Source organism: Camelus ferus, chromosome 4 (assembly GCF_009834535.1).
Source record: "Camelus ferus isolate YT-003-E chromosome 4, BCGSAC_Cfer_1.0, whole genome shotgun sequence".
Taxonomy (NCBI): Eukaryota; Metazoa; Chordata; class Mammalia; order Artiodactyla; family Camelidae; genus Camelus; species Camelus ferus.
In genome coordinates this window covers 67,211,909-67,238,521 of record NC_045699.1, presented here as the reverse complement: position 1 = coordinate 67,238,521, position 26,613 = coordinate 67,211,909, and the positions used below count along the sequence as shown (strand labels likewise).

The 26,613-nt window shown below is 52.3% G+C and overlaps 1 protein-coding gene across 2 annotated transcripts in view; it reads right to left on the bottom strand.

The window, feature by feature from the left end:
* Positions 1-8,895: 8,895 nt before the first annotated feature.
* The window catches only part of MVB12B (multivesicular body subunit 12B), a 263,550-nt gene continuing 245,832 nt past the window's right edge, over positions 8,896-26,613 (bottom strand). For both annotated transcript variants that reach the window (XM_032478454.1, XM_032478455.1), the window contains one exon: positions 8,896-12,261. In XM_032478454.1, coding sequence (XP_032334345.1) covers positions 12,175-12,261 — 87 coding nt within the window. In that variant the 3' untranslated portion in view covers positions 8,896-12,174. The remainder of the gene's footprint in view (positions 12,262-26,613) is intronic.

Genomic DNA, 26,613 nt, shown 5'->3' with positions numbered 1-26,613 from the left:
GCTTTCCAAACAACCCCAATAGCTCCATTTACTGAGAGCTGGGGGAAGGGGTCGGGTTGGGGTGGGGTGCGGGGACAGGCAGCTGCCGCAATCTTATCTGTACAATGACCCTAGGAGGTAAAAAACTTTCATTATCCCCATTTTGCGGCTGGGGAAACTGAGGCTCAGAAAGGTGCAGGTGTCCTGTCTAAGACCTGGAAGCTGGACAACAATGATACGTCTCCTTTAACTTTCTCAGCAACTTTTCAAAGTAGGAACTGTTGACTTCCTCAATTTATGGATGTGGAATCTGAGGCTTGGAGTTGAGGCTCCCGTGATGTGGCTTTTCTAAGCCCACCAGGGAGGGAGGTTGGAGGTGGGGGCTTTGGGTCCCTCTAGCTGATCCGGATCGGCGAGGGTGGCCGGGCCCGGCGCGTCCTCCCTGCGGGCGGTCCAGAGCCCACGCGGGCCGCTCCCCGCAAGCCGGCGGGCGCAGCAGGGGTGGGACCTCCGAGGGGCGCGGAGGGGGCTTGCGCTGTGGCCTGGCCTCCATCCAAACAATCGTCCCCAGCGCGGAGCCGATGGATTTATTTCCCGACTGTCGGAGGGGCTCGCGGAGCTCCGCTTTCTTTTCCGAAGGGTGGGAGAGCGGCCAGCACGCGCTGGGAGTCCCCGCAGAGCCCAGTGAGGGCCGGCGCCAGGCCGGGCGCAGCCGAGCGCCCCCGTGTGGCCGGACTCGGGCGTGCCAGCCGGCGGCCCGGGCTGCGGAGTTGAGGGGCCTCCCTTAACCTCCACCCAGCAACCTTGAAAAGGAGCTGCTGGGACGGCCCCCACTTCACAGAGGGGAAAACAGGCAGGAGAAAAGTGCAAGAGACCTTCCGGGTTCCCCTAGCTGGGAAGTGGGACCCAACGTGGGAGGCTGCCTCCCTGCAAAGTGCCTTCTCCCTGAGAGCAGCAAGAGGTCCCCCCGTAGGGACCTGCCCTAGGGAGCCCCTCCAGTCGGTAGGGTGCTGGGGGCCCATAGCCCACTACCCCAGCAGGAAGCACTGATGGGTGCAGGAGTGCTGGTGCTTAGCCTGGAAGCAAAGTCCAGACACAGAGCACTTGGATTTTCTGGCAAAATCCAGCCAGGGAACACTGGTGCACTAGGCCAGGGGCTCCCACCCTGGGTAGACAGGTCTGTGGTGGGCCAGGGTCTCCTTGGGCCCTCTGTCCCCCTTCCTGCCCACACCGAAGCAGCTTCCTGGGGCCTCTCTATGGCCGAATGACCTCTGTGGGGTGCTCTCCAGCACCATGCCATCCCCTGCACCAGGCAGGCTGTAGGCTTCGCCTCTGGAAAGTCCTGGGGGCTGCTTGCTGTGAACCCAGAGCCCCAGGGGTGCATTCAGGGCAGGTGGCAGAGCTGGGCCTGTGGGACCTCATGAGTCATCCCCCACACGGAACAGGACCTCTCTTCTGTGGTCGACGTAATCCCGGCACAGCCCACGGCTGGGCATACTCGGATTGGAAGCCCTTTATGTCTATTAATATTTGCTTTATACATGTAAGTGCTCCTATATTGGGTGCCTGTATGTTAATGAGTGTACTAGCCTCTTCTTGTATTGATCCCTTTATCATTATATAATGCCCTTCTTTGTTTTTTGTTGTAGACTTTGTTTTAAAGTCTATTTTTTCTGACATGACTATTGGTTCCCTGGCTTTGTGGTTGTTTCCGTTTGCCTGAAATATCTTTTTCCATCCCCTCACTTTGTCTCTGTGCTTTAGTTCTAAAGAGTCTCTTGTAAGCAGCATGTAGATGGCTCTTGGTTTTTTGTTTTTTTTTTAATCCAGTCAGCTACCATATCAGTCACCCTTTTGATTGGAGCATTTAGTCCATTGTCATTTACAGTAATTATTTTTAGGTATGTACTTCTTGATATTTTATTACCAGTTTTCTAGTTGTTTTTGTAGGTCTTCCTGTTCTTCTTTTAGTTTCTTTTCTGTAGTTCGATAGTTTCCATTAGCGGTATGCTTGTGGTCCTTGCTCTCTTGCTTTTGCATATCTATTGCAAGTTTTTGATTTGTGGTTACCATGGGGTTCGTGTATGTTGACCTATAACTGTATCTATTTGTTTTAAACGGGTAGTCCTTTAAGTACAAACATATTCTAAAAGATCTACCTTTTTTGCTCCCTTCCCCCACGCTTTATGTTTTTGACGTCATATTTTACATCTTCATATTTATCCCTCTACTGATTATTTTAATTATGGTGGATTTTACAATTCTTTTCTCTTTTAATCTTCATACTAGCTCATTTAAGTGGTTGATCCTCAGCTTTTACTATATATTTGCCTGTATTAGTAGGATTTTTCCTTTTCTATAGATATTTACTTCTTCTTATAGCCCTTTCTCTTCCACTTAGAGAAAATCTTTTAGCATTTCTTTTAGGGTCAGTTTAATATTGATGCACTCTTTTAATTTTTGCTTATCTGAGAAGTTCTTTATCTCTCCTTCAATCCTAAAGAAGAATCTTTCTGAGCAGAGTATCCTAGGTTGCAGGTTTTCCCCTGTCAGCACCTTGAATCTGTCAGGCCACTCCCTTCTGGCCCGCAAACTTTCTGCAGAGAAATCCGCTGATAGCTTTATGAGGGCTCCCTTGTTAACTGACTCCGTCTCTTGCTGCTTTAGAATCCTCTTTATCTTTAACTTTTGCCATTTTAATTATGTCTTGGTGGTCTGTTTGGGTTCATCTTGTTTGGGACCCTCTGTGATTCTTGAACCTAGTTATCTGTTTCTTTCTTCAGGCTTGGGAAGGTTTTAGCCATAATTTCATTAAATACACTTTGACCCCCTTTTTGTCTCTTCTCCTTCTGGGACCCCTATAATGTGAATATTGGTGTGCTCAATCTTATCCCAAAGATCCCTTAAATTGTTTTCATTTTTAAAAATTTGTTTTTCTTTTTGCTGTTCTCATTGGGGGATATCCATTATTCTACCCTCCAGATCACTTATGCGTCTTCTGTGTCACCTGGTCTGCTCTTCGTTCCTTCTAGTGTGTTTTTCATCTCAGCTATTGTGTTTTAAATTTTCTAGTTCCTTGTTAAAATTTTCACTGTGTTCCTCCAACCGGCCGAGGGGGCTCATCTTTTCCTTAATTCAGTCGGCAGTCTTAGTAATAATGCTTTGAATCTTTAGTCTAGTAAGTTGCTTATTTCTGTTTCATTGGCTGTTTGGTGGGGTTTTCTCTTGCTCTTTCAATTGAGACAAGTCGCTCTGGTTTTATTTTTTTATTCTGCTTATCTTTCTCTGTCTCTGTGAAATTAGATGAAACCATGGTGGTCTTGAAGGGGTGTCCTTTTGTGGGAGTGTCCCTTACAGTCTGTGTGTGCCCAGTGGCTTTGGCGGGAGAGCTGGATTTGACATGAACGCAAGTCACATCTTTCTCAGGGTGTGCTGGCAGCTATCACCTTGGTAGGAGGTGGGGCTGAAGAAGGAGGGTCTAGGGACGGGGCCAGGTGTTAGGCGGAGCTTCCCCTCTGCCTCAGGGGATGTCATGGCTCTACTGGGGGTGGCATCAGGTCCCAAGATGCTGGAGCAGAAGGGTTGGAGCTGGCTGAAGCTGGCTCAGTTCTCTTTAAGTGGAGTTCTCTACCCCCGACCCAAGCCCCAACACCCTCAGCCCCAGAGGGGAGTCCTGTTGGAGCAAGAGGGGCCATGTGGGTATTTGTCAAGGGTCAGGGCAAGGGGTGTGGTGGTCTGGCTGCTGTGAGAAATCTGGATTGCCTGCCTGTGCAGTCACCGGTACTGGCTGCCCCGTTCCTGCTTAGTCGCCATGCAGGGTTTGAGCTGTCTCACAACTGCCCATGCTTCAGTATGAAGCTGTGACACAAGGCAAATGGCGCTGGAGTGTTTGCTTGGCTCACGCTGGGGTGTGCACTGGGGCAGTAGCAGGGAAACCATTCAGTCAGCTGGGCAATTTCCATTTGCCCTCTCTGCCCTGCTGTGGGAGCAAGCAAGCTTTCATGCACGCTTCACGAGCAGAGTCCAGGCTTCCCACTGTCCTCCTGTTAGTCCCACTGGCCCTCCACCCAGCCAAGGGGGGCTCATCGTCCCTTTGTCGGACCCCAGGGCCCCCCAGTGCCCACTATGTGGCTCACTCCCCGCCCTGTAATCTCCCTTTTCCACTGAATCCCCTCCCAGGGGGCCCAGGTCCCGACCTGATTGCATCTCTTCCCCTCCTACCTGATTCCATGTATATCTTTCCTATAGCCTTGTTTGCACAGCAGTCTTTCTGCCAGTCTCTAGTTAGTTTTCAGTGAGAATTGTTCCACACGTAGGCGTATTTTTGATGTGTACGTGGGGGCGGTGATTTCTGTGTCTTCCTACACCACTGTCTTGATTCAAGGCCTGGTGGTTGTGTTTTAGATTCCACATATAAGTGAGAGCATGCAATATTCATCTTTGTCTGACTTATTTCATTTAGCCCAATGACCTCAGGGTCCATCCATGTTGCTACGAATAGCAAGATTCCATTCTTTTTTATGGTAAATAGTAATCCATTGTATATGTCCACCACGTTTTCTTTATCCATTCATCCACCAGTAAACACTTAGGTTGTTTCCATATCTTGGCTGTTGTAAAGAATGCTCCAGTGAACATGGGGGTGCACAGATCTTTTTGAACTAACGTCTTCATTTTCTTCAGGTAACTACCCAGAAGTGGGGTTTCTGGGCCATATAGCAGTTCTATTTTTAATTTTGTGAGGAACCTCCATATTGTTGTCCACAGTAGCTTCACCAAGTGACATTCCTACCAATGGACACAGGGCTTTCTTCTCTCCACATCCTTGCCGACACTTGCTTGTTATTTCTTGTCTTTTTGATGACAGCCACCCTGACAGGTGTGAGGTGACATCTCATTGTGGCTTTGATTTGCATTTCCCTGATGATTAGTGATGCTGAGTACTTCTCCATGCACCTGTTGGTCATCGGTATACTTTCTTTGGAAAAGTATCTATTCAGATCTTCTGCTTATTTTTTAATCAGACAGTTTTTGTTTTTGTTTTGCTATTGAGTTGAATGGGCTCTTTATATATTTAGGATATGAATCCCTTGTCAGATACATGATTTGTAAATATTTTCTCCAATTTAGCAGGTTGCCTTTCATTTTGTTGGTTTCCTTTGCCATGCAGCATTTTTGCTTGATGTAGTCTTGTTTATTTTTGCTTTTGTTGCCTTTGCTTTTGGTGTTGAATCCAAAAAATCATTACCAAGTCCTATGTCCGTAAGCTTATTCCTGCATGTTTTCTTCTAGGAGTCTTATGGTCTTTAATGCGTTTTGAGTTAATTTTTATGCATCATTGTAAGATAGTGGTCTAGTTTCATTCTTTTGCTAGTGGCTGTCCAGTTTTCCCAGCACCATTTATTGAAGAGACTGTGCTTTACTCATTGTATATCCTTGGCTCCTTTGTTGTAAATTAATTGACCACCTATGTGTTGGTTTGTTTATGGGCTCTCCATTCTGTTTCATTGATCTGTGTCTGTTTTTATGCCAGTACCATTCTGTTTTGGTTACTAGAGCTTTGCTATATAGTTTGACATCACGGAGGATGATGCCTCCAGTTTTGTTCTTTTTCCTCAAGCTGCTTTGGCTATTTGGTGTCTTTTGTGGTTGATACAAGTATTAGGATTGTTTGTTCTCTTTCTGTGAAAATGCCCTTAGAACTGTGATAGGGATTGCATTGAATCTGTAGATTGTTTTGGGTAGTATGGACATTTTAACAATATTCTTCTAATCCATGATCATGGGATATCTTTTCATTTATTTGTGTCTTCTTTGATTTTGTTCATCAATGTCGCATAGTTTTCAATATACAGGTCTGTCACCTCCTTGGTTAAAATTTATTCCTAGGTATTTTATTCTCTTTGATGCAATTGTAAACTTGATTGTTTTTTCTTAATTTCTCTTTCTGATAGTTCATTAGTAGTGTATTGAAATGCAACTCATTTTTGTATATTGATTTTTGTATCCTGCAACTTTAATGAATTTATTAGTTCTAACAATTTTTGGTGGCGTCTTTAGGGTTTTCTATATATAATAACATGTTATCTGAAAATAGTGACATTTACCTTCTTCCTTTCCAATATTGGATGCCTTTTCTTTTTCTTGCATTTGCTGATGCCTGCTATTTTTCTAGACTTGTACTGAGCGCTCAGTTTGCGTATGTGTGGCTGGGGAGGGGGGCGCAATAAATGAGACATACGCTCCTTCCTCCAGGAGCAGATAGTCGAACAAGAGGATCAAGCAGCTCCAGCGCACCAGTGGCTTTAATATGCGAGGCGTGCAGTGGCTTGAAGGGGCGGATCATGATCTTTGCCTCCAAGGGGTCAAGAAGGACATCAGGCAGGTGATGTATGAGCAGAGTCTTGGAGGATGAGCAGGAGGCTAGCAGGCAGAAAAATGAGGGAAAAGCATCCTAGGCAGAGGGAGTAACATATGCAAAGGGAAGGAAGCAGAGCTTAGGGTTTGAGGAACCACAAACAATTCAGAAGGGAGATTAGTGAGCGGTGAGGCTGGGATGGGAGTTGGGGGTCAGACCTAGAACAGGGGTGAATGGAATCCCGAGGGATTCAGATTTCATTCTTAGGGTGACGGGTGAGGAACTGTAAGTGGAGGAGTCCTCCTGGATCTTGGCCATGAGGAAGATGGATGAGAGGGGAAGACATGGGAGGCAGGGGAAAGGGTAAAGGGCTGATGCTGTAATCCTGACAAAAAGCGTCAAGGGCCAGAACTAAAAAAGGAGCAGCAAGAAAAAATCACGGCTGAGTCTGAAAACAAATTTAGGTGAGAGAGCTGTCCAGCTGGAACAGGGTGATCACAGACGGCTCCAGGTGGCGGCATAGGCGGCTCCGGTGAGGGGTGCTGGAGCTGTGCCGGAGATGGGGAAGTTAGGAGAAGGGGAGCAATTGGGGGGCTGGGGGAACACGGCAGATTCAGCTCGGGATGTGCCGAGCTCAAGGTGAAACATCCAAGCGGAGGCCTCCGGTGGCTGCTGGAACTCTGTGGCTGGTGCTCAAGGAGACTGGCCAGCGACCGAGCTAAGCACGTCCAAGACAGACTGCTCCCAGCTGCCGGGAGGATGCAGAAGACGGAGAGAAAGGCAAGGGCGGGGTTCAGAGCGTCCAGAGTTTTAGGGATGAGTCAGTTAGGTCAGGAAATAACAGGCAGAAGCAGGGGGGAGTAGGAGAGACATGGCTGGGGTGTGGGTGAGGGGCAGATGGGACGGGCTAGACCATCAGCTCCACGCAGACAGGGCTGTCGGTGCTGTCTGTCACTGCTGAGTCCCCAGTGCCCGGCTGTGGGCCTGCGTGTGCAAGGCGCTCCTACAACCTGGCTTGGACAGTTGAGCAGAGGTGTAGATGAATGATGCCACACTCACCTCACTGTGCCCTCCCCTATCACAGAGCTGTAGTGGGGGCTCCCCCATTGCCCTGGGGTGGTGTCCTGCCCCGCTGCCTACAGTCTCGCCCTTCTCTGTAGCAGGTGCCTCCCGAGGGTCTAAACCTACACCTGCTCCAGACGCTTTGTGATCGCACCCCCCTCCTCCCACCAGGGGCAGAAAGGGTCGCCTGACCCAGGCCGGCCAACCTGGGTCTGTCCTGGGACTTTTGCCTCTGGATCTTCTGAACTGAGAATTCCTGAACTTACAAGCATGGGCGGGGTGTGCTGTGCACCGGGCACATGAGAGGGAGGGCCAGAGTGTGAGAGGGCGGGGAGCAAGCAGACGGCCCGGCAGAGGCGGACGAGCGGTGTGGCAGGGCAGGAGAAGCGGGTGCCTCCTGACCTGGCCCCTCCGAGGCCCGGCTGCGTCCTGCTCTGGGCTCCGAGTGTCCTCTGGGTCTGGCCGCTAACCCGGCCTGGGCTGCCATGTGCGGGTGTTATTTCTCGCTGCCCAAAGGCCCACGTGTGAGGTGCTCCCCCTGGGCGCCCCTGAGCAGTGAGGCCCCCCGCTAACGGATTCTGTGCCCTGGGTTAGAGGCCGAAGCGCGAACTTCCTTGGTGACCCAGCACTAGGAGGGCTCAGGCAGTGGCAGAGCCAGAATGTGAATCCAGCTCTTCAAACTCCGTGCTGAGTGTCCTCTGTGGGATTCTCATGGAATTCTCTCCTCCTGTGGGAAAGAGACCTGAGAGATGCCAAAGGTGGGGGCCTGGGCTGGGGCCCCAACACCCTTTTGGGGACCCTCGTGGTCCTAATGAGATGAGAGCTAAGGGTCGCCTGGTTCTCACCTGAGTCTGGCGTGAAAAGGGCTGGAGGCAGTGATGGCTCAGACCGGCGTGTCCAGCCCAAAAATGCAGTCACTTATAAAGGAGGCAAAAGGCTCTGACAGTGAAACCTGTCCTGTTCCCGTCCGCACAAGGCGCCCAGGTGCATCTGGGCCTAGCAGCCCCTCCCTGGCTTTCGAGGTGTGTCTTGCCAGCAGGTGAGCAGTTGGGATAGGATGAAACCACCGGCGCTGAAGCCGTGTGGCTGCGTGTTCCCTGCCCGGACAGCCAGACAGCCTGCCCCCGCGCAGACGAGGCCGGGCTGTGCTGCAGAAGAAAGCCCCCTGCGGTCCCCGCTGGCGACCCCCTGAAACGGACGCAGCTCACGTGCTTTATACGGGAAACTGGGGTTTCCTCCTCCCAGGAGCATTCCTGAGGCTGCTGCCAGAGGACGGCAGAGCTTTCTTCGCCCCTCCTGGATTCTCCTGGCTTGTCACCAGGTCATCTAAACTAAATAGGGGCAGAGAAACCCACCAGCTCTTTCTAGAAGGCGGGGAGGCCAGGGCAGTGGCCCGACCGGCCAGCATCTGGGATGAGCTGGAGAGAAAGCTGGAGCCCAGAGCATCCCTGGAGGGACGCTGATCTCGGTGCTTGGGAGACAGCAGCAAGCCAGGGAAAGGTTAAAACAAACATTTATTTAACAAATTATATTAAGAAGACAATCACACAGTGAAACTTCCCTTTGCCAAGTACTAGCATCGGCTCAAATAAATACACGCAGTAGGATGTCGTTCCTACGCCAGCACCCAGAGGCCCGGCCGAAGCCCCGGCTCCTGGTGGTGACAGGTGCCGACAGCACGGTTGGCACCCCGAGGCGCGGGCAGCCCCGCCCCTCTAGGCCCAGGGGAAGGTGAGCTCCTGCTGGGCACGCGGCTGCTGTCAAGGCCTCTCGGCCCTCACCCTTGGGCTCCACCGCTCTCCAGGGAGCTGCGGACTGGGTCCTGCTTGGGGCCAGACGAGGCGCGGGTCCGGATCCTGCCTCTGCCACTTACCAGCTCTGTGCCTGGGGACGTGTCTCACCATCTTCGTCTGGAACCAGGAACAAATAACATCCACTTCTGGGTGTTTGTGTTTTTTGGGGGGGGGGCAGGAGGGAGGGGAGTGACAAGAGAAAATGTGCTTCAAGTGCCGGCCTTGTGCCTGGCAAGGAGTGGGTGCTTCGTACGTGAGTCCTCCCGGTTCCCTGCCGCCGTTCCTAACAACCGGGCGCCGGTGGAAAAGACACTGGTGGCTTTTCCCAGTAGGGCGGCCTCCGGGGAGCGAGGGCAGGGGCCTGACCTACTGTTTCTCCTCGCCCCCGGGGGGCTCCTCCCTCTGAGTGGAGGCTGCGGCTAGCATCAGTTCCTGGACTCGAGGTGGGAAAAAGCCTTGTTATAAATTTGCAAGTGAACCTGGAGCAAACTGTTTACTCCTCATCACTGCTGTGCCATTTCCAAGGCCTTTGGAGAGACTCTGAATTTTCAAAGAGGAAAGAGAAGGCCACGTGGGCCCCTGTGCTCCGGTTAGTCCTTCCAACAAGGACTTTGTGTTTCCAAGAGAGCCCCTGCCTTCCCTGCCCACATGGCCAGAGGGCTCGTGAAGAAAAGCACCGTCCTAGAAAGAATCAGGGCACTCGATTCCTGGGGGTGAGCGGGGCCCCACCTGCACGCACCGTCCCGTCTCAGAAGGAGAGAAACAGAGGGTTTGGAGCAGCCTGAAGTCTACCACGGACACTAGCTTCTCTGTAACACTGTCTTAGTTATCTCAAGCTGCTGTTGTAGTGATGGTCACAGTCACTGTGAAGCCTAGACTAAGTCTGTGACACCGCGCAGGCCTCCCCCAGCTTGCCCGCGTCCACACAGCCTTGCTCTGTCCATCCGGGAACTGCAGGATGGCCCGGGGTTGGGGGCTGGCGGAGGGCCCCCCCCTTTCCCCACAACCACCCTCACTGCCCACTTGCTCGCTGACGGGAATCCCACGTCACTGTCTTTGGACCTCCTAGGGCCCATCAGAGGTGCCGAAACACTTGGTTCTCAGTCAAGGGAGAAAGGCTGCCGGGCGTTACCTGTTGAAGATGATCCCACAGCTGGGGTGGGACCAGAGAGGAAGGTCTAAGCGCGCAAACCAATGCAACTGGCAGAAGGGGGCAGAGACATCACCCCTCTCACTGGTTCTGGACCAGCCCCTCCCATCCAAACAGCAGTAGCAGACACAGGTTCTCTGGGCCCCACAGGGCTCCCCCAAGTCCCTGGAAACAACCAGCTTATTTTAGTGGGTACATGTGAGAGCAGTTCATCAGCGCTGTCCTGGATAAGCACCAATCCCACGGGGTCCTCACCGGACTTTCCATCCTGCGGCCTCCCCGGCCCTGGTGGGATCCACCAACTAACTGCCTGTTCCTGCCACCGTGCCGCGGGGGGAGGCACGGGAAAGCCAGCCCCACGGGGATGTCCTCAGGGCTCGGGGGTGGTAGGGAGAGGTGAGCACTTCCCCGACGCACAGAGATCAGGAGGTATTGAAATGAAGACCCAAGGGCAACTGTGGGGAGCAATGGAGGCCTGGAGGTGGCTGGGCTGATGCAAGTATGTGAGGTATGTTTTGCCCCCGCCCCACTTCTCAGTTGGAGGCTGCCCCTCCTAACTGCTGGCCAGTTCCTGCCGCCCCCAGCCGCCCACGTGCCATCCTAGGAAGTGCAGGGAGGAAGGGGCTGTCCCGGCTGGGCAGCAGCTCTCCTGGGCTGCCACCCACACGCCAGCCTCCAGACACATCAAACCTCACGTCCAAAGCTCCAACCATCTGGTGACCTCTGAGATGTGAGATACCAAATTCTGGGAGTTCCAATTCCAACAGCATGACAAAGCAGCCACCAGGATGAGGACCGAGCCTCCAGGCTGGTGGCAGACCCGCTCTCCTGGCACACGTGCATGGAGCTGGACAGGGCAGCTGGCACCGTGGGGAACGCCAGTGCGTTCGCTGGCCACTCATGGCGGAAATGTCAGTTCTCGCCCATCTGGGAACCTGGGTCAGATGGGCTTTTGGAAACAACTCTTCCTGTTAGCAGAGGCTGCGAGATACGGCCTGGCTGGGAGAAGCCCAGCGATGTGTGTCCACGTCCCTGGGCACAGGCTCACGGAGCCCCTTCACCCACAGCCCTGGCCACCAGGTCAGGGCACCGGCCGGGCAGTGGGAGCTGTTGTTGGCACCGCGCTGCAGAGACGAGCCCTTTGTAGGGTGAGGGGAGGAGGTGGGTGAGCACTGCGTCCCGGCAGCGGAACTCACGTCCTGGCAAGCGCCTGGCCACCTGGCTTTCCCGCCCAGAAGGCAAGTCCTCTCTGGGCTGGTGGCCAGGGTGCTGCCCCCGACCTCAGGGTGTCCAGTGTGTGAACTGAGTGGCGAGTCTAATGTCCACAGCGGGGAGGGAGCCAGGCCTGGGTCCACCTGGGGACCACCAGCATCTCCCTCCCGCGTTTCCTTAGGGTCTCTGTGAAGTTGTTGGGCAGGTGATGCCGTTGGTGAGGGACTCATTCCACGCAGCCCCGGGAGTCTTCCGGGAGGAAAGCAATGGCTTAGTGGTGGTGACAGTCAGGAGTGAAGGGAGCCAGCGGCGTCACTGGGCAGCCAGAAGAACTGTCCAGGGCCCTCGGGGGTGACTCCCGCGGTGGGTAGGGTTGTTCACAGGACAACAGGGCAGCAGCCGCTGGTCACTACACACACAGGTTAGTCGAGGTTATGGACAGCATCCTCAGGGAGGCGGGGCGCCATGTCAGACAAGCCGATGACCGAGGAGGCAACAGCTCAGCCGCCCAGAGTCTCCCAGAAGCGCCGGGCAGGGCGGTGCGGAAGGGTGGCGGGGGTCCGGGCGAGGGAGGGGCGCTCAGTAGTCTGGGCGGAGGCGTCTCTGCCCCACAGGGGCCCTCAGGACTGAGGGATCTGCTGACACCGCGTGGGGCTGGGCGGGAGCCTGGCAGCGGCGCTCTGCTCCGTGCGGAAGCTGTACTCGTACTGCAGTGGGGGTGCAGGGGGGACAGAGAAGCACAGTCAGGGCATGAGATGAGGCCACCAGAGAAAACCGCTCCACGGCCTCAGACAAGCCGGGCAGAGGCCCTGAGGTCCCCCTGCTGAGCATCCAGACGTGGGAAGGGATGCGCTCTGGGGCGCACCTGTACTGCAGTGTGAGCTGTGCCTCTGGGGCTGCAGGTGGCTGGCTAGTTGGTGACACTGGTACCTATCACTGTTCCGGTCCCTCAGCACGAGCAGCACCCAAGCTGCCCGCATGCCCTCCCGCCTCCCAGCACACAGTCTCTGTGCTCCTGCTGTGGGAGGAGTCACACGGACGGGAAGGGGCAGACCTGGGGCTCCGTCCCAGACCTGAGCTGAGGCCGGCCGCAGCCAGTGGGCCCGGGGGACCCCTGGACTTACCACTGTGCTCAGTGCTTCCTGAGCACAGTTAAAGACAAAAACCGGGTGATGGGGACACAGGGAAGGGGGGCCACCCCACACCCTGCATGTGGTCTCCTCACTGATTTCCCAGGACCACTTCCCCATAAGTGATGAGGACCCAGGGGCCTCACATGGCCACCTGGGCACCTGGTGGAGCCCACCTGGGCCCAGCCCAGCCCTGCTGCCACCCAAACCGGAGCACAGCCCTCATGCCTGAGACCCGAGCCTGCCTGCCTGACCCCAGGTAACAGAAATGCAGAGAAGGGGGACACCTGTGGTTCACCTTGAAGGCTAGGGGGGATTTCAGCATCCAAATGTGGGGCAGGGAGTGCCAGGCAGGAGTGGCTGCCCCGCTGGGCAGGCCTGAGGCTGCAGGGAGCGGGCCGTGGGAACGGCCTGGATGCTACACCACAGTGGCCATGTGGGCCTGTGGGTCCAAGGAACGAGTTGCTTAGATGAGGTCAGTGGCCATTAAACATTTGAAATAATATTGTAAAACTCTGTAGCAGTAGAACTGCCATAAAAAAGGGCTTCCCTACATAAAGCAGAGTCGAGTGGCCCTGGTTGAACTTGGCCATCACCTGAAGCCATCTCCTTGGGGACAGTGGTGGAGGAGGCTGTGAGGAAGACGATGTGGAACTGTCCCAGCAGGAGGTGACCACTGGGTGCCCCCCCAGTAGGGTGCAGAGCCCAGCCGCGGGTTCCAAATGCCCTCTCGGCCCCCAAGGTGAGCTGCCTGCAGCAAGGAGGCACTTCCGCGGGCCGCCCAGAGCTGGAGCACAGCTAAGGGCAGACGGGCTGCAGGGATCTTTCAAGGCTGAGGGGCAGCAGGAGAGCTCTGAGGGGAAATGGCAGGGAGGCTGAGGCAGCCAGCAGCCCGCCACTGCTCAGCACCGCATCCCCAGCCACCCTGCTGATGGTCCCCCGGGCCGACCCAGGACAGATCGACAGACACAGATCTGGGCTGGCCCGCCCCGGCCCTGCGTGAGCAGCAGAGGTGAGCAGCCTCAAGCAGCCCCTGGGCTTGTGGCTGAAAGGACTCGGTGACACTGCTGAGATGACTGTGGTCCCCACAAATGGAAGAGGTGGGGAAGGAAGGACTTGACATTGCAGGGTGACCTCAGGCAGGTCTTTTCTCCTCTGAACCTCAGTGACCTCACCTCTAAAGGGGGGTCACATCAAGAAATAACACGCTGGTGAGGACGTGGAGCAAAGGCAGCCCTTGTGCACGGCTGATGCAGCCACTGTGGAACAGTGTGGAGGGTCCTCAAAAAATTAAAAATAGAACCACTATATGAGCCACTCCTGGAAATTTACCTCAAGAAAGGGAGAACACGCTAAGAACTTTAAAACATTGACAAAGGAAATTGAAAATGATTTAAAGAAATGAAAAGATATCCGATGCTCTTAGGATTGCAAGAATTGATATTGTTAAATGGCCATGCTACCCAAAGCAATCTATAGATTTAATGCAATCCCTATCTAATTGCCCAGGGTAATTACCCAGGGTAATTATCAAATTACCATTTTTCACAGAACTAGAATAACCCTATAATTTATATGGAATCACAAAAGATCTAGAGTTGCCAAAGCAATACTGAGGAAAAAGAATGAAGCTGGAGGAATATCCCTCCCAGACTTCTGACAACACTACAGAGCCACAGGGATCAAAACAGCACGGCCTTGGCACAAAAACAGACATATGGGTCAATGGAACACAACAGAAAGCCCAGAAGTAAACCCACACACCTATGGTCAAATAATCTTTGACAAAGGAGGCAAGAATATACAGTGGAGAGAGCAGTCCTTGGCAAGTTGTGTTGGAAAAGCTGGACAGATGCATGTAAATCAGTGAAGTTAGAACACTCCCTCACACCATACACAAAAATAAACTCAAAATGGCTTAAAGACTTAAACATAAGACAGGACACCATAAGTCTCCTAGAAGAGAACACAGGCAAAACATTCTCTGACATAAATTGTAGTAATGGTCTCCTAGGTCAGCCTCCCAAGGCAATAGAAACGAGAGCAAAAATAAACAAATGGGACCTAAGCAAACTTATAAGCTTTTGCACAGCACAGGAAACTATAAACAAAACAAAAGACAACCTACGGACTGGGAGAAAATAAACGATGAGACTGACCAGGGCTTAATTTCCAGAATATACAAACTGTCATACAACTCAACAAAAACACAAAACCCAATCAAAAAATGGGCAGAAGGCCTAAATAGGTGTTTCTCCAAAAAAGACATGCAGACGGCCAGTAGGTGCATGAAAAGATGCTCAACATTGCTAGTTATCAGAGAACTGCAAATCAAAACTACAATGAGGTACCACCACTCATGAGTCAGAATGGCCATCATTAAAAAGTCCACAAACAACAAATGCTTGGGAGGGTGTGGAGAAAATGGAACCCTCCTACACTGTTGGAGGGAATGTAATTTGGTGCAGTCACTATGAAAAACACTATGGAGATTCCTTAAAAGACTAAAAATAGAGTGGCCATATGATCCAGCAATTCCACTCCTGGGCAATTATATGGAGAAAACTCTAATTCAAAAAGATACATGCCACCTCAATGTTCATAGTGGCACTATTTACAGTAGCCAAGACATGGAAACAACCTAAATGTCCACCAACAGATGACTGGATAAAGATGTGCTATATATACACAATGGAATACTACTCAGCCATAAAAAAGAATGAAATTATGCCATTTGCAGCAATATAGATGGCCCTAGAGATTGCCATTTAAGTGAAGTAAGCAAGACAAAGACAAATACCATATGAAAGTACTTACATGTGGAATCTAAAAAAAAAATGATACAAACGAACTTACAAAACATAAAAAGACTCACAGACATAGACATATGGTTGCCAGAATGGGAAGAGGGTGACGGATGGACAGGGAGTTTAGGACTGGCAGATATAAGCTACTATATACAGGATAGCTGGGTGGTGGGGGCCTGCTGTGTAGCACAGGGAACTGTGTTCGGTGTCTTGTCATGACCTATAATGAGAAGTATGAAGAGGAATATATAAACACACATGCTCACACACATATATAGCTGAGTCACTGTGTTGTGCACTGGGAACTAGCAAAAAAGAAAAAGAGGGAAACACTAACTCAGGAAGCTCTGTGCACCCCTATGTTCACTGCAGCATCATTTACAACAGCCAAGATGTGGAAACAAGCTGTGTCCGCTGACGGACGAGTGAATAAAGAAAATGTGGCATACAAACAGTAGACTATTCTTCAGCCGTCAAAAACGAATGAAATCCTGCCATTTGTGACAACACGGACGGACCTTGAGGGCGTCATGCTAAACGAAACAAGTCAGACGAATGCTGTGCGATCTCACTTACATGTGGAATATGAAACACGACAACGACACAACCAAGCTCCTTGTACAGAGAACAGGTTTGTGTTTCCAGAGGTGTGTGTGGGGGGGGTGGGGGTGGGGTGAAATGGGTGAAGTGAATCAAAAGGCACAAACTTCCAGTTGTAAAATAATTCAGTCTGGAGGATGGGATGTACGGCAGGGTGACTGCAGTTAATAACGCTGTATTGCCTATTTGATGGTTGCTAAGAAAGTAAATCTTAAAAGCTCCCGCCACAGGAACATCTGTAACCACGTACGATGAGAGATGTTAACTACGCTTACGGTGACTGGTTTGCAATATACACAAATATCGAAACATGCTGTACGCCTGAAACCAACCTAATGTTCTGCCAGCTGCACCTCCATAAAAAAGGTGGAGTGACGCTCTCTACCCCAGGACCTATTGTGAGGATGGGATGAGGCAGATTAAGGGCCCGCCCCAGCACCAGGCAAGCACCCGCTGCACAACTGTTGGCTACGTGGGAGAGTCCACCAAAGCAGACCCACTTTCCTGCTAATGACCAGGACACAGGCCACGGCCTGGGGACTCCAGCTCCCAGGAGGCTGGACCGGCAATGCAGCCCCAGACCGGGAGGCCTTCAGGCAAAGTCTGGGACAATACCGCCACCTGGTGGCTGCTCAGGGGTGCACGGCAGGAAACAGTCCCTCACTGCACCACATCCCTCCTGTCCTGGGCACTGGGGCAAGGAGAGCGCCCTACAACAGTGGCAGGGGAGGGATATGGGCACGCTGGGGCCTTTAACCAGAATGGGCAACACAGACGAAGAGCAGCTTAGGGGAGAGAGCACTTCTGCTGATGGCCGAGGGCGGTCGCTGAGGAGCACCCAGGGGGTGCTGCTTGGCAGACATGGAATCAGGATTGAAGGGATGGGAACTGGAAGCACCTGGTGGGGACACAGTAGTTGGAGTTACAGGTGTGGAGATGTTTCAAGAGCTCCCAGGCTCAGAAGACAAGAGGATGGGCCTGGCACTTGGGGTGGAGGACCGGAAGGCACAGGCCACGAAGGGAGGCAGAAACCAGCCCTGGTAGACCCAGGGGCCAGGAAGGCGGTCGGGAGCAGGGGGAGCAGTGCCTGAGCTGCACGGCCTGGGGGTGCAGCCGTTAAAAGCACATTGTGACCTCAGCAGGAGCAGTTCTGTGTGGGTGAAGGTTCAAGAGAGTGGTGCTGATGCGGACAGGGGAGTGTGGGCCCTCCTGGGGGTGGCGGGGAGTGGGTGGCACCCAGGGCAAGAGATGCAGGCTCTAAAGAAGCTGTTAACAGCAGGCTGATCAGCCTTTAATGCACACAGATCCTGACTCAGGACGGGGAGGGCCTGAGATTCTGCATTTTCAACCAACTCCCAGGTGACCAGATGCTGCCGGTCCGGGGACCAGTTGAAACAGTTCTGTGGCCCAATCAGTGGGACGTGGGAGTGGATCTCAATGGGAGGGAACAGAGAGGAAGGGCAAGACACGTTAGGGGTGAGGGGTACTGAGCAGGGGCTGAGGAAGAGGGTGGGGAGCAGGCTGGGGGCGGGGGCTTCACCCTGGCTGCTCTGAGGCCATGTCTGGGAGAGGCTACCAGTGGCCACAGCAGAGGGGAGGCCTTCTTAAGTGAGGGAGTGAGCCTGGGGCCAGGCCCCCTGCAGGGGTGCCGTCAAATGCTGGGGAGACAGCTGTGGGCTGAGTCACTTCCACTCTTGGGGTGTTTCTGCTGTGCCCACCTGAGTGGGGCTCCGTGCCAGGCGCCCAGTGGTGGCGGGAGCACCCAGGGCAGTGAGGCCTCCTCGATTCATTGGGGGCTGCGGGCCACAGAGAGCATATGCAGGGAGACAGAGGCAGCGGCTCCCAGATGTCCGCAGCCCGAGGGCCCGGGTCCAAGTCCTCCGACCCGGACGCTGCCAGGGGTGGGCCCAGAAAAGGGCACCTTCTGGTGGCAGGGTGGGCGGGGGATGAGTGGACACAGGACATTTCCAAGCCCGGGCAAGCAAGTGGTGGACCAGGGTGGAAGACCCTGGTGGGAGTTGTGAGGCCAGGGGCAGGGACAGGGTCACTGGGAAGCCGGGGGGTGTAGGAAGGCCTTCAAGGATAAACTACTAAATCCCTGTTCCTCTCACTCTGGGGCCGGGGGGAGGCGGGGAGCAGTCTGGAATACACATGCTGCCTTTTCCTGACTCACAGCCCGAGTACACAGGCCCCGGAGAGGGCCAGGGACCCCGGGGCACAGACTGCTGTCCCCCCACCCCTGCCTTTGAGATTTTTCCCTTTTTAGGTTATCTCAGCTGGAGAAAAGCACTGCTCCCCCACCTCTTGTTTTCTCTACCTCCCCAAGTGAAATTTCAACATATGTCCCCCGACATAATCCCCCTTAGGCTGTGGATAACCCTTCCCACAGACGCTGTCCTCTGCCTGGGATTGCTGGCCCCAAAGTGTTTGCCCAAGAGACTAGGGCCGCTTCTGGAAGCCCTTTCACTCCCTTGGGCAAACAGCGAGTACCTTTGAAGGTGGATTTGGGCCCGGATCTGTTTACTCAAGACATTAGTCTCCTGCATAAGGAAAACCTGCACTGGCGTACAAACAGCAAATCCTTTTTGAATTAAAAAAATTTTCAATTAAAAAGCACTTGGGTTCGCAGGGCTGAGCCCAGCTAAGCGGCGCCAAGCCGCAGCGCCCTCTGGTGGGCACAGGCCGTCATCACAGCAGCACAGAAGATGGGCAGCCTCTCCAGGAAAGAGATGTCACTGTCAGGGGCTCTGCCCGGCCTTCCCTGGGCCCGGGATGGTGCGCCCCTGGCAGGAGACCCTGACCCATCAGACCTCTCAAGCCACAGCACACGATTCCTGGATGCTAAGAGCCTCCTGTCATGGTGAGGCCAGCGTCTCGGCAGTGGGAGATGCCAACCTTGGCTTCTAGCTGCAGCAGGGAGGCAAAGTCACTCCAGCCCCAGCCTCATGACAGAAAGTGGGGGACAAGCTCCCTATCCACTCACAAAGGGGTTGTGAGAATCACCCAAGACAATTCGCGAGAAAGCACCTCAAGGGGGACAAACCTGTCCTCCGAGTGCATCAGAATCAAGGGTTTTAACAAAAGCCAGTGCTGCCTGGGCCCTGCCTGGGGTGGGGCGGGGCAGGGGTGGGGTGCAGCTGGTTCTGGGTTAACTGGCAGGGTGGGGCAGGCATCAGGGATTTCTTAAAGTACCCAGGTGATTTTAATGGTTAGGCAGGTAGAGCCCCACTCCCTGAAAAAACACTAAATAGAAGGGAAAGGAAAAAAGGCAGGCATATACCCTTCCCTCCCTGGGTCTCATAATGACCCATCAACCAGAGGGCTCGGGAGCAGAAAGGGCGGTAAGGATTGTTTTTAGAACCCGGACTCCAAGCCTGCCCTGCAACCTGCTTCCTCCCCTCACGTGAGGGCTCCATGTTCTTCCATCTGTCTGTGGAAGTCTGGCTGCTGGACTCAACCTTCCGGGGAGGGAAGGGGCAGGCATCACTGCGAGGAGGGGGCACGGAGGGGCCCCACGTCCCCCGGGTGCAGGCTCTGTGTACTGAGGACCAGGGGAAGGGACGGGCCTGAGGCACGTGACACTCTGTGGTCTGAGTCTCCTCATTTTGTCAAGGAGGGCTCATTTTGTACTTGAATTATGGTTCCACAGAGACATGCAAAAAGCTGGGTGAAAGGGGAGCCCCGGGGTCCACAAGGCAGAACAGTGGCTCTCCATGGAGGAGGCCCTGGAACACTCCAGAGCTGGGGAGAGGCCGTGTTCACCTTCTCACTTGCTGAGAACCCATGAGCCCCGTGATCACTAATAAGATGACAGGAGGGGCAGGGCTGCCAGTCCCAAGTCAGGGTGGGGACAGAATCCTCACACCCTAGGAGGCTGGTACTGCTGCCCTTCCCACGACAGGTGAGCAGACTGACAAAGGCCACCAGGGGTCGGGACACAGGCAGGTCCCACAACAAGCCCACGGTGGGGTCGGCACACCTCCTGCAACCCTTTAGAGAAGCCTCTTTTGCGTTTCTGCTCTGGCTCTCCCTTTGGGTTCATCAGCTCTAACAGCAGCAACCCCAGAGTCTGGAGCCCCGAGCCCCACCCAGTTCCATTGCTCGGCCTCACCCTAAATGAGGGGCTGAATGAGGGCCCTTCTGTGGCCCACCTGCCCCCAGGGCAGGAACCTGGTCTGTCCGGGCACAGCACCCCGCAGGGCTGCTGAATAGTGCAGGACCACGTGCCGATCCAGCCCCTGCGCCTTTGACTCGGGGCACCCGGGTCACGTTCATCCACCCTTGTCAGCACCCCCTCCTCCCTTTCCCTGCTCTAAGCCTGCCACTCCTTGGAGGGGGGCGACAGCCGCTTGCATCCTACATGGCCCGCCTCCCTGGGCTTAGTGCCAGGAGAGCCCCCCACTCGCAGGGCACCCTCGGCTCAGGAGCACCTCCACCTAGGAGCCGACAGAACATCAGGGAGCAGGGAAATGACTCCCACGTCCCCACCTGGGCAGAGCCCCAGCCCCTCCTCCAGGCAGAGGTCTGCGAGGTTTCAGCACAGATCCCACCCCACGCTTGGCTTCTCAGATCTCCCCTCCCTCTTCCTGCCAAGCACCATGTCCTAAATGAGCCGGGGGTCGGTGGTAGGGGGGGGAGTGGCACACACAGTCACACCTTCGTGCCCTTCTGAATGCTATTCCCTTTGGGACATTCTTCCTCCCCCAGGGAGGCTTAATCACTAACCTCCGGGGCCCCCACACCACTTTCCATTTCCTCCTTCAGTGCAGGGGTGGGATGGGATCTCGGCCATTTCTGCAGCTTCAGAGCCTGGTAGAGGCTGTGGCCCAAAATAGAGGAATGAATGAATGAGTGAGTGAGTGATGGATGGATGGATGGGTGGGTGGGGGGTGGTGGTGAAGGGATGGGTGGATAGATGGACAGGTGGCTGGACAGGTGAGTGAAGAGACAGATCAGGCTGCGGGCATAGCTCAAGCAAAGGAGAGAGGACAGCTAGCTTAGGGACACTTCTCCGGCAGGTGGGAAGTCCTGGTTTCCGTCTTCTGTGGAGGCAGCAGTGGTCCCACAGCCCTCTGAACGTGATGGTGTGATCTCCCCAGCCCACGGTATTTAACTCATGGAAGCAAAGTGCTGATCCTAGGGCTTATCCGCATTCACCCCATGAATGGTCAAATTATGAGTCTGGCTGTGATCTGTGTTTGGAACTCCAGGCACAGACATGTGCCAGCTGGAGGTTCACACATTGGTGGCCTGTGTGGTGTTCAAAATTAGTTACAAACACTGAAAGTTGAGGGACTTGGCATAAAATGCCAACATTTCCCAGATTCTATTAAAAAAAATTAGGGGCCTATGGCAATTCGAAACCTTCATTCTTGCATGGCAGTGTGTGTGTGTGTGTGTGTGTGTGTGTGTGTGTGTGTGTGTGTGTGTGTGTGTGTGTGTGTGTGTGTGTGTGTGTGTGTGTGTGTGTGTGTGTGTGTGTGTGTGTGTGTGTGTGTGTGTGTGTGTGTGTGTGTGTGTGTGTGTGTGTGTGTGTGTGTGTGTGTGTGTAGACTGAGAAGGCCTCATGTTTGGAGGAAAATGGGGGGAAGTGGAACTGAAAACTGCTGCCTGATTAACACAAACACAAAACGAGTTTTGCTTTTCCTGGGCCCTCCCTAGGTGCGGGGATGGCGGGCCCCGTGGGCACCTGTGTGTCCAGCCCGTGTCCCGAGCAGGGGCTCCGGGTGGCTGGGCGCCACCTCTGCTGCTGACTTAAGCGCCATTTCTGTGCCCCGGGACTTGCCCTTCAGGGAGCCAGCGTTTCAGAACCCGCCTGAATACCACCTAAAACATGATACTTGTATCTTCCCTCCCCAGGTCACTTGTGGAAAATATTTAAAAGAACGCCGCTTTCTGCATTGACTTCTGAGTGGAAGAGGATAAGCTGCGGGGCTGCTCTGGGAAGGTGCCCCCCATTCTTTATCTCATCTTTATGCTCGCGTTTTAAATACACGCCAGGCAACCTTCTGAGTTCAATTTGGGAGGGGGTTATTACTTTAAAACTTGGTGGGGGTGAGAGGTCCCAAAACCATAAGAAAAGGACAGAAAACTCCTTTCATGATGGACTTTGCAGAAGACTGAATATTCCTCTTGATCGCAGTTTTACAGGAGCCAGGGACCCAAGCGACAACAGAACCCGGGCAGGTGATTCTGTCTGCAAACGCCGTCTGTGCTTGGTCTCCACGGCCAGCCGGCGCGCTCACTGACCCACTGAGAGACGACCGCCCGGGGCCACTGCGAGAGCAACCTGTGACGTCGCTGACATCCCTGCCGCAGACAGAACCACAACAGGGGCGGGGCAGGAGAAGGGGACTCTGAGGCGTGCAGAATTAGGGACACTATTAACAGAATCTACCATGTTAACATGCCCGTGGAGAAAAAAAAATCTAAATGGATGATTAAAAGGCTTTTATCAAAAGCCACTATCCAATCCTGAAAAAAAACTTAGGAAAATAGAAATAGATGGCTAATTCTTAAACAGGATTGGAAAAAAAAAGATCTGTCTATACATAGCAAGCCCAGATGCAGCATTACAGGTTAGTACTGCAATCAGAAACTTCCATGCAGACAGGGGTCCAGGGACCCAAACGTGCCGGCCGAGGTGCCAGGCGGAGGCACCGGAAGAGGAGCAGGAGGCGGCCGCGCCGGGGTTTGCAGGCGACATACACAGCAACTAAGAAACCGTCAGAATGAGCAAAGGAGTCCCTAGGAGAGTCAGCTTCAGAAATAAAATGCAAAAGCCAAGGCTCCTGATACATAAGTGACAGAAAATATAATGGGAGAAGGGTCCTGTTCACAGCAGCCACAGAAGCCTCAAACACCTGGGAATAAGCTGAAGAGCAGTGTGCAGGGCTCCAGAGAGACCCCCCCCCCGGCTCTGCGGGGTCCCCACCCTGCAGAGCGACTGCACAAAGCCTGGGTGGAGACCTGTCACCCAAAATGCTAACTGTTCCTGTATCAATCAACAGGCTCAACGCAGTCACCAAAAACATCCGGAAGCCCCTTCCTCTCGAAAAGATTCTAAAGTTCAACTGGAAGAATAATCATGTGAACACAATTGGGAACATTTGGGGGGAGTTTAGGGGAGAACTAACCTTACCATATATTAAAGCTTATTGTAAAGCTGTCAGATTCAAAACAGTGTGGCAATCATATAAAAAGGACAGAGATGAATAGAGTCAAGAAAAACATCCACTGACCCACTTACAGATGGAACTATGTGATGAAGGTAGCATGTAAAACTCATTGAAGAAAGTAAACAATGTTAAGAAAACTGGCAAACACTTTAGGATAAAATAAAGCTGGTTCTAGATCTCACCCTCCAATAAATTTCAGATGGATTAAGTAGTTGAAATGTTTATATTTTCATATATTAAGATACAAAAGGGTATGAAAAAATAAGGATAAATATTTCTACAATCTTGTAAGTATGACATGAAGCCATATTAAAGCAAAGATGAAAGTGCCCATGAAAAATTTAAAATAATCGTATAGCAGAACACGTCATTAACAAGAGGAGAAGCCTGAAGTGTGTGTGTGTGTGCACGCTCTTGAATATATGACAGAGAGAAGGTTTTTATAAAGAACATAAAGTAATCAGAAATGAATGAAAAAAGCTAAATAAGTCAATAGAAAAAACTGGGCAAAGGGCATAAACAGAAGAGATTCACAAAAGAAATACAAATGGCCAATAAACATTTGAGAAGATGTTCACCTTTAAATACCAGTGACGCTTAGCTATAGTGGGGATGTGAGAAACAGGTTATCGCTCATACACCATAGGGTGGGGAGGCGGGGAGGTTTAGACGGGCAGGCTCTTTTTGGAAGGCAAAGTGGTAATACCATGCATTCGTCTAAAGAAAAGGCCCAGGAGAGCAAAGACACATGTACAAGGAAATATATTGCAGCAGTATAATAGTGAATAATTGGAAACAACTCAAAAGTCAATCAATAGTGGATTGCTTAAATAAATTATGACATAATCATAACAGGGAACCACATGTAGTCATTAAAACGAATGAGGTAGATCTGTGCAAAATGACATGGAAGGCTGGGCAAGATATACTGGTCCGTGCGACAGCAGGATACGGAATATTATGTCCAGTGCTGAACCCTTGTGATGTTTGAACACGTGGGTGCATCTCCCACAAGTGGACCATGGGGGACTCTCACCTCTTACATGTTTCTGTAATGTCTGCTTTTTAATAAACATGTACAGCCTTTGAACTCAGAAGGAAAACACTAAATATTAAAAAAATTGATTCTGATCAGCAGGGTAGCTGCTTCAGATGATAAACGGCCCACGATGTCTGCCACAATTTATGGGGAGAGAACTCATCTCGCCTGTGGTATCAGTGGCTCCCGAGCTGGGGTCAGACTCCGGAAGGGTCCGTGAAGTGGAGGTCCCCGAGCTAGTTCCCACATTTCAAAAGAAGCCTAACACTTCTTTTATGCCTCTGGAACGGCTGTCTAATAGGCTAACTCATTAGATTTCTTTGTTTTGGGCTGGAATTAACTCAGTGTGATAGCTCTGTAAGAATTTGGTGGCAGCTCTGTGTCTTTGGACAATATAAAAAAGGGGCAGAACAGGTTAACTTCTATTTACTTAACTAAATTTTATTTAATAAACGAAGTAGGCGAATTTCTTTCCCAAAACGTATCAGCTTCCTGACGGGAAAAGAAAGTAAAAAAGATGCTGGGTCATGAAAATGTTAACTCTCACAGGTAGAGACAAGATGCCTTATTTCCTGCTGCAGTTTACTATCTGACCACTAGATGGTGCAAAGGGACCACAGATTTGGCAGTATCTCCCTCTACAAAATTCTTTACTGTTAATAAGCACAATGAAAGCTTCCCAAAAGTAGAAAGAATGAACAATTGTGCTGGGATATGAACGTTTTGCTTTGATAAAATTGGGACTCTGCCATTTCATTACTGATACAAAAATCTTCCGCCTCACTTTCTTCCCACGTGTGCAGGTCCCAAGTTCACTCTAATCTCAAATATTGGAAGGGCCTGCAGAAGCCCATGCGAAGTGGATGTCCACAGGCTGGATTCAAAAATTCTTTTTACCTTGAGATGCCAATTACCTTCCATTAATTTTACCTCAGTGTCGTGACGTAAATGCTAGTGGAATCGGCCCCAAGCTAAATAAGCAATAAGCCCCATTTTTCAGCACACAAACACATAAAGATGTCAGCTCAAACTGTTTACTAATTAACACTTAAAAAGACACAAATTAGATATGCGTGGCTAAGAGCAATTATAATCAAGACGAATTTCTCTAGTCATTTGGGAACTGAAAAAAAATGCCTAATTGCTGGAACCAATGTTTTAAAAACTGAAATCACGCCAGTTAGCAAATATGTTCATTTAAAGAACATTCCACGTGACTGCACTCTTGAGGATTGACTACAAACATGAGAACAAGGAAAATATTTAGGTATAAAATTAAAATTTTAAGCTCCTTTAGATTTATAACTTCTTCATTAAATACATCTGCAAACGGCAGCCCATAAAAACCTGTAGCAATTAAGTGGTTAAACAGACTGCCTCCCTTGTCAATTTTAAGGGAGTGATTAATATTAGATCGTCCCTTTACTAATTAGACTCTCCCTTGTCTTTCAGCCTTAAAATGGAGTGAAAATGGAGTCTGTTTGCTCCCACAGGACGAGTGGTGGGTTAATGACGCTTCCCTTGCCACGTTTTTGAGTGTGGTACCCACTGAAGGGAAGGGTGGGCCCTGTGGTTTTCTGTGGGTCGGCTGCAGGTGGGGAACGGCTTTGTGTGCTGGGCTGGAAGGCACTCTGGATGCTGCTTCAATCACAGGAATTGTTGCCTCCTATTTCCTAAAGGCTTGCAGTGCTAGGCATGCAGCATGAAACCCACGGTCGAGGCCACCGTCTCCCGGCCGCCATTCGTGAGACAGGGGACAGCAGCGCAGTCTGTGAGGGAGGTGAGGCCGGGGATGGACGGGTCACAGGGGAGGGTGGAGCAGTGGGCAGGGAGTGAGGATAAACAGGCTCCAGGAAAAGTAACCACGACTCGGGAGTTATTTTAGAAGCTGCTGCCTGAACTGAGGAGCCAGGGAGCTCCCACTCTGGCTGTGGTGGGGCATCCATCAGATGGAGAAACGGGGCGACTGCTTACAAGGGAAATAAAGAGCGGCAGAGACAGAGAATATTTATATGCCCATCTTCTCACGCCGAGAGAAGATGCTTCATCATGGGGCCGGCTGCGAAATTACACTCTTCCTGACTCTCAAATGGAGAGAACCTTTTGTCTGGGCAACGGGGAGGACAATAAGGCTTCGCTGGGACGCAGCCCTCCGGGGTCACTGCCACCCTCCCGCAGAGCCAAAGGGGTGCCGCCTGGGGCAAGGGGGCCGGTTAGGGCCAGAAGGCCCCCGCTTTGCTGCGACAGCTGCCACTGGCTGCTTGCTGGTCACCTCCCAGGACTGAGGGGAGATGAGCAAAAACAC